General features: G+C 41.3%; 1 protein-coding gene across 1 annotated transcript; it reads right to left on the bottom strand.

Moving 5' to 3' along the window:
* Nucleotides 1-4,118: 4,118 nt before the first annotated feature.
* On the bottom strand, nt 4,119-11,193 carry LOC106613013 (heat shock cognate 70 kDa protein). The gene is made up of 9 exons (XM_082956343.1): nt 10,994-11,193; nt 9,146-9,355; nt 8,840-9,045; nt 8,510-8,662; nt 7,806-8,361; nt 7,180-7,382; nt 6,755-6,953; nt 4,821-5,053; nt 4,119-4,646 (listed from the first exon to the last, which is right to left on the bottom strand). The coding sequence occupies exons 2-9, from the start codon at nt 9,348-9,350 to the stop codon at nt 4,458-4,460; spliced, it is 1,944 nt and encodes a 647-aa protein (XP_082812469.1). The 5' UTR covers nt 9,351-9,355; nt 10,994-11,193; the 3' UTR covers nt 4,119-4,457.

The following is an 11,193-nucleotide window of genomic DNA, read 5'->3' on the forward strand; positions in this document are numbered from 1 at the left end:
TACTAGGATTAAATGTCAGGAATTGTGAAAAACTGAGTTAAAATGTATTTGGCTAAGGTGAATGTAAACTTTTCACTTCAACTGTATATATATATATATATATATATAATGTCCACACTATGAGGTTGGAATAATACTGTGAAATTGATTAGGTGGGATGGAGTTTTGGACTGCTTAGCGACATCACCAGCGGGTAAATTAGTTGATAGACCAACAAGAAAGAGAGTTCCATTCTTGTCTGCCAATAACAGTCTGTTTTCAGTTTTCCCCTCCCAACTCAGACCACTCCCAGAGTCCTAGCTTAGTTCTTGCTTGAGAAATGGCTCTTTGCTTAGAATCTATTTTGGTTTATTTTTGTCCTTTTAAATTGAAAACAAGCACAGTAAGGTACTAAATTGTAACCCAGAAATAATTTGATATTGAGATGAAATCGGCTGAACAGAATTTTTTGTGACACTTGAATTCAACTAATTGCCCCTCCCCTACCTTTTGGAGAGCAATTGTATGAGTTTTAAAGAATAGAATTTCCCCATTTATTTGAGCATAGCTCAGTATTTGAATGATTTATTTCAAACAGTCATTTTTGTTCAACTTTATCAAGGTTGTCAAGAATTTCAGACACCACCGTGTAAAATGTTTGATAAAATGTTTTCTGATTATGTTCCCGCCTCCAAAAAGACTTAACTCTCCACCAAAAATGTTTGAATACATAATTATTGATTGCTGCTACTCAAAATGTGTTACTTATGGAATAGCACTGAATAACTTGAATCACTGTTTTGTGATTATAAAATAGATGTACCATCATTTGTTCAAGACACCTGCTACCCTAGCAGGGGAAAGTGTTACATAGTGACTCATATTCATCACAGTGTGTGTTTGAAGCTGCTTTTTGGATCAAGGTCAGAGAATTACTGGCCAGTTGAAATTCAATTAATTGTAAGCAGTTTTGGGAGTTCAATTGTAGTTTCGATAAAGATTTTAATATTTTAACATCTGATGTTGTGAGAGATAAGATTATCTAAATGTAACTTTCCCAACATGAGAGCCCCAACTATACTTTTGAAAATGTTCTGTGTGAAATAACTATGTGAAATGTACTTTTACTGCATAGTGTGGGAGCCTATTGCCAACCCATGTCCACTGTGGATGGTAGTGCAGCATTTTGAATTATACCCCTGTGTCATCAGTATTACTGTGACTTACCCAGCACTTCAATAGTTTTGTATTTTCAGCAGATTCCCTAAAACACAAAACTCATTCCATGTGATTGGTTGTGGCTCAGCATGCTCTAGTGTGCCTGGTTTCCAACACACAAACTAAACTTTCCTGCCAGCCTGGGCAATATCAGGCTCCGGAGTGCTTTGACAACCCCCTGTAATATTGGAATTTCTGACTTTGTTCCAAAAAGGATGATAAAGGTAGGTTATTACTTACCTAAAATGTTATGTCATGTGTGCTTTGACATAATGTAGGTGACTTAAAGTTAATATTTCTTCATAGAAATGACAGAAGAGAGGACAGAAGAGAGAGGACAGAAGAGAGACAGATCAGTCATGTCAGGTTAAATGCAGCATATCAAAGCTAAAACTATGTAATGGCCATTTGAAAATACCTTGCTCTAACAAACTGTCTAAAAGCAGCAGGCCTATGTGATAAGGGAATTTATTTGTTTAAGGTAATGACAAAATAATTCCACCCTGAAACATATTTATTAGATTATGTAACATGTATTATGAATAATTAGACAAATGTAACTATTAGTAATTATCAGATTATGTAACATGTATAATGAATAATTAAATTGATAAACTTAAGTCCAATAAGGTTTGGTTGAGACCAGTAAGGGAGAGACATGTGTGTGTGTGACTAACAAAATACAGAGGACAATTAAACTATTCATGACCTGACCTGGTTGGAACTTTAAGAAACTTACGACAGGAAACTGAGTCCTGTCGAGGTCCGTCAATTCTCGGGAGGATAGAACTGCCAGCTTGGTAGTGATAGTCGAGGAATGCGGACTGTGGGGAAGATACATCCCACCTACTGTTTGTGTGTCTGTATGTGCGTGTAAGGAGGTGGGGGCAATAAGAGTTATAAAATGTCATGTCTTCACATTTTTTTACTTTAGAACTTTCTCTGAATAAACTGTACGGACCTTTTGCATAAACTGAGTCTTTGCCTAATTATTATTAAACCCAGGGTCTTACAAACCTCAGGGATTGGTCAAAGCTTAAATAATTGTTAGTTATTGTCATTGAAAATTCTCGTGACACTATGATAAAACAAGTGGAATATGAATGTGTACCTTGAAAGATTATTCTTTGGAAAATGTAATTGGTTCAGACCCTTTCAACTATTCGAAGCATGCAATGTTGTGTTACTCTATGCTGTATTCACCAGCCATGAGATGGTAGTGTATAGAGATGCTTCAGTGTCCCCGCCAGTTGTGCTGAAGGATAACTGTCTCCTCCTCCTGTGCTTGGCAGGATGTACAGCTTCATGGGCAGAGGGTTGTTCTGTGCTGGAGTCGGCTCAGCTCCTTTTATTTGAGCAGGTTTAGTTGGGAATAAATCACATTTCAATATTTGGTGCAATATATTGAATATTGTGTAATAGGTAAATGTTAAGTGATGTCACATTTGAGTAAAGTGTGAAATGTAATTCAGTAGTAGACAGGAATAGTAGTAATGCTTATTGGGTAAGTACCTGTACTGTACTGAGTATCAGCCTTGTCCTCTCTGTCACCAGCGTACTGGGATGCCACCCGTGCCTTCATGATCCTCTCCCTGCTGGCCTGCTTCATTGGAATTGTGATCGGCGTCATGGCTTTCATACTCTCCTCCTTCAGTGGGTTTGACAAGACGTTTGCTGCCAGCATCCTCTTCTTCATCTAACCACTAGGCAGGTAGCCTAGTGGTTAGACCGTTGGATTAGTGAGCGAAAGGTTGCAAGATCGAATCCCTGAACTGGCAAAGTAAAAAGCTGTTGTTCTGCCCGAGCAAGGCAGTGTTAGGCACTCTTCCTAGGCCGAATTGGAATTTGTTCTTAACTGACATGAGATTTGAATATGTATGTTGGCAGCAGCCACTCAATGTTAGTGATGGCTGTTTAACAGACTGATGGCCTTGAGATAGAAGCTGTTTTTCAGTCCCTCGGTTCCAGCTTTGATGCACCTGTACTGACCTCGCCTTCTGGATGATAGCGGGGTGAACAGGCAGTGGCTCGGGTGGTTGTTGTCCTTGATCTTTTTGGCTTTCCTGTGACATCGGGTGATGTAGGTGTCCTGTAGGGTGCCGTTTGAGATGGCTCTGTCCAACATGATTCATTTGAATATTTATTTTTCTTCACATAAGTAAATAAACCAGTGGACAGTATGTCCATGAACTGAATGGTAATCTCTTCCAATGTTCTTTTACAGGTATCTTTTACATGTGTGCCTACAGGATGCATGAATGCCTGAGAAACACCAACTCCTGCTAATTTTACATAATAATAAAAAAAAAAAAAAAGTAAACACAGCTGAGACCGGGGTTTACGCACCTACGTCATTTCCTGTTTACCTGACCTCTATTGAATATGAGTTAATTAAATTGTCTGTCTTCTATTGCGTGGTATTCATCTGTCTGATAAGAATATACACCAGTTATAATTATGTTCAGTTATAAGTTAGAACATTTCTTTAAAGCTGCATTGTAACTTTTTGGGTGACCAGACCAAATTCACATAGAAATGTGAGTTATAGATCAGTCACTCATTAAAATCAAATCTAAGTGGCAAATGTTCTATTTGCACCCTTTCTATGCTTCCCATTCTTAAGTTTAATTTTTGTATCTTTTACATTTCAGTTTTGTACACCAGCTTTAAAAGGCTGAATATACAATATTTTTGGTTATGTAAATATATTTCAGTTGTTTAGATGGTACAAGGATTCTCTCTCTACACACTATATGTGCTTTTTTTGTAACAACTGAAATTAGGCAAACTATTATAATTTTAGCAACCAGGAAATGGCGAGTGATTTCTGCATAGCACAGCTTTAACATCTAAATGATAAACCCTGATGGTCATCAAGACTGTCATAGGTGTCAAAATTAAAAGGAGGATCTAGAAGAGCGTGAATTCAAGACTCTTTATTTTTTAATAGTCATCTTTAGCCAACAGTGCAGTGCAAAGACAAAAACATTTTGCAGTCACAGAATTCCACTTGTGAAAAACATGCTCTGTATAGTAACCATTCACTGGTTAAACTGAAAATGTTTAACAATAGGTAGAACAGTGCCCATGAAAAATATTCAATTCATTGGTTGCTTTCAGCATAAAAAGATGAATGACCAAAACAAACATAAGTAGTCAATGCAGATTGTGAAAATAAAGGTTAAGCCCATTCCAAGCTTTAGAATGGTGACCACTATTTAGCCATATCCAATCAGGAGTAAATGTATACTCGGAATGGTTTAGTCGACTTCCTCAATGGTTGGTCCAGAGGCTCCGCCTCCTCCGGGTGTGGCACCACCAGCCCCTGGCATCCCCCCTGGCATCCCCCCTGGCATCCCCCCTGCATCCTGGTACAGCTTGGTGATGATTGGGTTACACACCTTCTCCAGCTCCTTCTGATGGTGCTCAAACTCCTCCTTTTCTGCAGACTACAAGGAGAGAGAAAGAGAAAGATAGACATTAGTGCTCCAACCTCCTTGTTGAACCACCAGACATTTGTTTAATCAAATTACAATGAGGGACTCAGAGCGCTATACTTGATTTTAGATATGAACATTAATCCACTCCATTCTGGTTGAAAGACCCAGAGGCAGTAACTGTACCTGGTTCTTATCCAGCCAGCTGATGACCTCGTTGCACTTGTCCATGATCTTCTGTTTGTCCTCGTCGCTGAGCTTGCCCTTGAGCTTCTCGTCCTCCACGGTGGACTTCATGTTAAAGGCGTACGACTCCAGGCCGTTTTTGGACGCCACCTTGTCCCTCTGGACGTCGTCCGCAGCTTTGTACTGCTCAGCCTCCTGGACCATGCGCTCTATGTCCTCCTTACTCAGACGACCTATGGAGAGAGGGACAGACAATGAGATGGAGGCTTTGTTAAAGCATTGTTGGAGAGGACATCCCTATTTAAAATGATGTGCATACCTTAAAATGGCATAGTGTTTAAAGCTACATTCTGGGATTTGGATGTTCAAGAATCAAAGGGTAAGTATCAACAATTGAATTGCCATGAACAGATACCCAGATCCCAGACTATAGATTTACAAGGCAATCTGTGATTGGTTCAGCCATGTTTGGACTTTTGAATATACTCTATATATATCTACACACACAGTACCAGTCAAACGTTTGGACACACCTAGTCTTGACTATTATAGTCTTGACTAGTATTGACTATTTTCTACATTGTAGAGTAATAGTGAAAACATCAAAACTATGAAATAACACATATGGAATGATGTAGTAACCAAAAATGTTTAACAAATCAAAATATATGAGATTGTTCAAAGTAGCTTCAAAATACCTCATGAGCCTAGTTCAACAGTAGTACCCCGTCGGAACCAAAAATAATATTCAGATATTACACGTTTCTAATTTAGTCAGAAAGTCATTTTCATTTAAGTTGAAGTGTACTGTTAGCGAGCTAGCTAATGTTAGCTGGCTCGCTAGCGAACATTACGTGCACGATCTTTGTAGTAATATTATTCGTACCGCAGAGCAATTTGCTTGCTAGTTATAGCCTAATGTTAGCTAGCCAACCTTGAACCTGGTTTTTGTTGCCTGCAGATTCATGCAGGGTAGTAACGTCATGAGCTGGGATTATGGATCATTGTTTAGCTAGCTACATGTCTTAAAAGTTAATGATGTCACTGTAACAACTATTGATAGACGTAGTTGGTAAATTCAGAGCGCAGAATAACTGACAAATTTATGAACGCTCAACAGTCATTGAATATGGCCCATGTCAGTAAACGTTGGAAAAAAAGCATAATTAAATTGTTGCCAGCAGCACAGTTGCAGTCACTTACGATCTGGATAACATAAAACAGCCTAACCAGATATGTTAGGACGAGTAAAATGGTCAGAGTGAGCCGTTCTCTCATATGTGTCTGGAAGTCGCTAGCAAGCTAGCCAACGTTAGCTTGGGTGCTTGACTGCTGTTAGGAGAGAATGCTTGGATCAAACCTACTCCTCGACCTCACATGCAAATTCTTAAAGAGATGGGTGGGGCTAAAGCTTGAGGGTGTGAACGATGCTGAATAGGTGTAGACAAAGAGGGGCTCTCCAGTAGATGCACCAAAACATTCCAAGGCCATTTTCTCAAAAGTGAGGTTCTAAGTTTATCAAACTTTCAAAGCAGAATTACTTTCCCATTGTTCCTCAACTGTAGCGTATGATATACTATTTTCTAGCTCAGTCTCCACTTTGATCCAAAGTAAAAAATGATTTAACATTTTGCTACATAAGACCGGATCGAGTCGGTCGGTCACATATATGCTACTTTAATTAACTCCTTTGTTTGTAAACAATATAATTGTAAACAAACACTGTTCAGCCTCAAAACATGGTTAAAACTATCATTTTGATATCATGGATGATCAGTCCTTGCATCCATAGCTAGGTCTATAAATTTGAGAGAGGTTACATTTCTCCAGCCCCATCCCTCAACTTTCCCCCCCAAAACAGTGGTGGTTGGGTGCTTTTTTTTATTGTTTGAAAATCAGATTTGCCCTTTAACTGTAACTACTACTAAGTCTACCTTTGTCATTGGTGATGGTGATCTTATTCTCCTTGCCAGTGCTCTTGTCAGAGGCGGACACGTTCATGATGCCATTGGCGTCGATGTCAAAGGTGACCTCTATCTGAGGCACACCCCGGGGGGCTGGTGGGATCCCACACAGCTCAAACTTCCCCAGTAGGTTGTTGTCTTTGGTCATGGCTCTTTCCCCCTCATACACCTGACAGGACACAGACACACACGCAGGTCAACACTGATGTGGATACATTCAAATTCTCATTTCAAGTTTTAATGTAAACACTAACAAATAAATTAGTGTGTGGGTCAATATTGACTCCAATCCAAATTCAACTTAAATATCAACTAGAGTATATGCTAACATTTTGACACTGATGGACACAATCCATTGAGGTACCTAGGAATGAGTCATAGTACATCCCCCTCACCTGAATGAGCACCCCAGGCTGGTTGTCTGAGTATGTGGTGAAGGTTTGCGTCTGCTTGGTGGGGATGGTGGTGTTCCTCTTGATGAGCACGGTCATGACCCCTCCGGCCGTCTCAATGCCCAGGGACAGTGGTGTGACGTCCAGCAGCAGCAGGTCCTGCACGTTCTCAGACTTGTCTCCGGACAAGATGGCCGCCTGGACAGCTGTCAGACACAGGGGTCATCACTCATTCTTAAACAAACCATCAAAGAATTTACAATGCCCTTTCCATATTAGTCTCCACCCGGCACAGCCAGAAGAGGACTGGCCACCCCTCATAGCCTGGTTCCTCTCTAGGTTTCTTCCTAGGTTTTGGCCTTTCTAGGGAGTTTTTCCTAGCCACCGTGCTTCTACACCTACATTGCTTGCTGTTTGGGGTTTTAGGCTGGGTTTCTGTACAGCACTTTGAGATATCAGCTGATGTAAGAAGGGCTATATAAATAAATTTGATTTGATTAGGGCTTCTCTGGATGAAGGTTAGAAAGGGTAGAACAGGAAAAGACAGTTGACAAGAAGGTTTACTGGGCAAAGCTTTGCCCAGTAAACCTTCAGATAAAAGAGGGAGCTAGAAAAACAAAGAGCCTCACCTGCACCATAGGCGACAGCCTCGTCAGGGTTGATGCTCTTGTTGAGCTCCTTCCCGTTGAAGAAGTCCTGCAGCAACTTCTGGATCTTGGGGATGCGCGTGGAGCCTCCCACCAGGACAATGTCGTGGACCTGGGCTTTGTCCATCTTGGCGTCCCTCAGAGACTTCTCAACGGGGTCCAGGGTGCCTCTGAACAGGTCAGCGTTCAGCTCCTCAAAGCGAGCCCTGGTAATGGAGGTGTAGAAGTCGACACCCTCATACAGAGAGTCGATCTCGATGCTGGCCTGGGTGCTGGAGGAGAGGGTGCGCTTGGCACGCTCACAGGCAGTGCGCAGACGACGCACGGCCCTCTTGTTGTCGCTGATGTCCTTCTTGTACTTGCGCTTGAATTCTGAGATGAAGTGGTTGACCATGCGGTTGTCAAAGTCCTCTCCTCCAAGATGGGTGTCTCCGGCAGTGGACTTCACCTCAAAGATCCCGTCTTCGATTGTCAGGATGGACACATCAAACGTACCACCGCCCAGGTCAAAGATTAGGACGTTTCTCTCCATTCCCACCTAAAAACATTTTTTTTTTTTGTGAGTTAAATTATTTTTTGGGTGAAAATTTGTCTCTCAAAACACATGGTCAATGGGCCTCAGGTATGCATTACAGTTCTGAGTTCTAAGTACTGTTGTTAGTGTTGATAAATATATATAAATTAACCTTCTTGTCCAGGCCATAGGCGATAGCAGCAGCGGTTGGCTCATTGATGATGCGGAGTACGTTGAGACCTGAGATGGTCCCTGCGTCTTTGGTGGCCTGGCGCTGAGAGTCATTGAAGTAAGCTGGCACAGTGACCACTGCATTGGTTATAGTCTGCAGGAGGAAATATTTACAACTAAGTGAACAGACAAGACAGTCTTCATTTTTGAAAGTCACCTCTACAGTGTGAAAAGAATGCATTTATATTTTGTTAAACCATTCAGTAACACCCAAAAGACCATAACATGCATTGCTATGAAGACAGAGTGATAGGACTGTTGTGATGCTCACCTTGCCCAGGTAGGCCTCTGCAATCTCCTTCATCTTGACCAGCACCATGGAGGAGATCTCCTCTGGGTAGAAGGCCTTGGTCTCTCCCTTGTACTCCACTTGGACCTTGGGCCGTGTCGAGTCGTTGATCACTGTAAACGGCCAGTGTTTCATGTCTGCCTGGACGACACTGTCATCAAACTTCCGCCCAATCAGCCGCTTCGCATCTGGGAAAAGATAAGAGGGTAAACAGGAGTTAATGCCACACAAGTACATCTTATATACCGTACATGGTATTCAATCAATTTCTCCAAGTTAATTTCTTACCAAACACTGTGTTTGTGGGGTTCATGGCCACTTGGTTCTTGGCGGCGTCCCCAATCAGCCTTTCTGTGTCTGTGAAGGCAACGTAGCTGGGTGTGGTCCTATTGCCCTGGTCGTTGGCAATGATCTCCACTTTGCCATGCTGGAACACACCCACACATGAGTAGGTGGTGCCCAGGTCAATGCCAACTGCTGGTCCCTTTGACATGGTGTCTGAAAATGAAGAGCGATAACATTAAAACAAACTGTGTGGTGGCAAAGTTGAGATTTTTTAAGAGATCTAGGTATGAACTCATTGACCCAGGTAAGTGATCCTGAGGGTAGACTCTAGGGGACAACTCTGTACAACTGGTCAAGTTGGGTCTATTTTAGTATAGGCCTGTGACACATGATGCTATTTTCAGAAAAGTTCATACAATAGTAGCCTATCGTGTCATTGAAAGACCCCGGGACCACCTGTTCAAAAAGGAGTATGGCATTATTGGATACTCACACTGCTCTCAAGGCAGGTCTGACGGTTTTTACTAGCGGAAGTGACTTTTCGTAGCAGGTTTATGAGAACTTAAGCAGCAGGTTAGGATAATTAATATGGCATGTTAGGAAAATGTATGTGTAATGTTAGGATAATTAGATTAAGGTTAGGAAAAGGGTTAGACATTGCTAAAATTGTCACAACCCCACAAAGCTAGATACAAACAGGTCTGCCCTGAGAACAGTCTTAGTTTCCACTAATGCGATTCTGCATTCAAAAGACTCATCCTTGTCTTGACCTTCAGTGCAACAGCTGTCTTTCAACCATACATTCTTCAAAGCATTTCGTCTTGATACAGACAGTTATTTTAGTAGCAGGTTAGAAGAGCAATTTCGCTAACCTTAGTCTCATAACCTGCTACGAAAAATTAACTTCGGTATCGAAGCAGCGTGAAAAGTGTTTCCCTAGTTACAGGTTGGGAGTAGGCAGGGGGGGTAAAGAAGACGTGCTTTATTACGTCATTTTACATTTGAGTCATTAGCAGACACTCTTATCCAGAGCGATTACAGTTTGTGCATTCATTTTAAGGTGGCCCAACCACATATCACAGGCATTGAAAGTACATTTCTCCTCAATAAAGTAGCTATCAGCAGTCAGAGTTAGAAAGAGGGGGGGTTAAGTGCAAGTACTGTTTACGTTTTTTTAATGTCCGCCTGTTTTAACTGAATAGCTAAAGTAACTCCATACTTATTGACACTTTAACCAAATGAACATGATAGAACAAATCCTGGAAGCGATTCCTCACTATCGCCTACTCAAATACAAAACAAACATTCTGCCGGGAGTTGTGTCACTGAGGGCACGCCCCTGCCCTGCGGGTTGGGAAATTGCTGGAACATTCTGTTCAACTTCACCACCATCCAACTCACGTAGGCTTCCCATTAAAACAGGTTTCACACGCAATTATTTAAACTAGAACATATGTTACCAGGACATTAGGCTACATCGAAAAAGGTAAACCAATTGTTCAACTGAATAGGTTAATGTTGGAAGGCAAGCCTTTTTCACAGTTAGCCTAACAGAGAGTGTCCCTTTAAACTGCAAGCAAACGGAAACTGCCATATCCGACGACGCAATCGTTGAAACTATTTTTGCATTCAAAAATAATGTAGCCATTTTCAATTAGAATCTGGGTTTACAGGAGACGTTGAATATGAAACCCAACCGTAGGTAACGTTTCCTGTGAATCCAGATTATGCCTAATATAGCCACTTATGCTTGCTGTTTCAGTATTGCTTCAAACTTGTTAGCCTAACTTACTGTTTTTCATCTCCAACAATTGTAATGCTGATATTCAACCTCCATTTCAAAATGCTTACCTTATTAAAGATTAGAAATCAGACAGAAAATGTAGCTTCACCCTGAACAGTACAGAAGGTTTCCGCCTCTACAATATTCTCGCAGAAACTGGGCGGGCTGGTGATTTTTGAGGAATATAAAGATTTCCGCAGAACAGTCTAGAACTGAGCGACGAAGCCAATCAAGTCAAGCTTCGTGTGTGCCACAGGGAGGGGGAGTT

This window comes from Salmo salar, chromosome 09 (genome assembly GCF_965601325.2).
Source record: "Salmo salar chromosome 09, fSalSal1, whole genome shotgun sequence".
Classification (NCBI taxonomy): domain Eukaryota; kingdom Metazoa; phylum Chordata; class Actinopteri; order Salmoniformes; family Salmonidae; genus Salmo; species Salmo salar.

Coding starts and splice junctions, on each gene's coding strand:
- LOC106613013 (XM_082956343.1), bottom strand. CDS start 9,350: ATGTCAAAGGGACCAGCAGTTGGCATTGACCTGGGCACCACCTACTCA. Junction 9,046..9,145: donor CCCCACAAACACAGTGTTTG/GTAAGAAATTAA, acceptor ATCTTTTCCCAG/ATGCGAAGCGGCTGATTGGG. Junction 5,054..6,754: donor CACCATCACCAATGACAAAG/GTAGACTTAGTA, acceptor CTCTCTCCATAG/GTCGTCTGAGTAAGGAGGAC.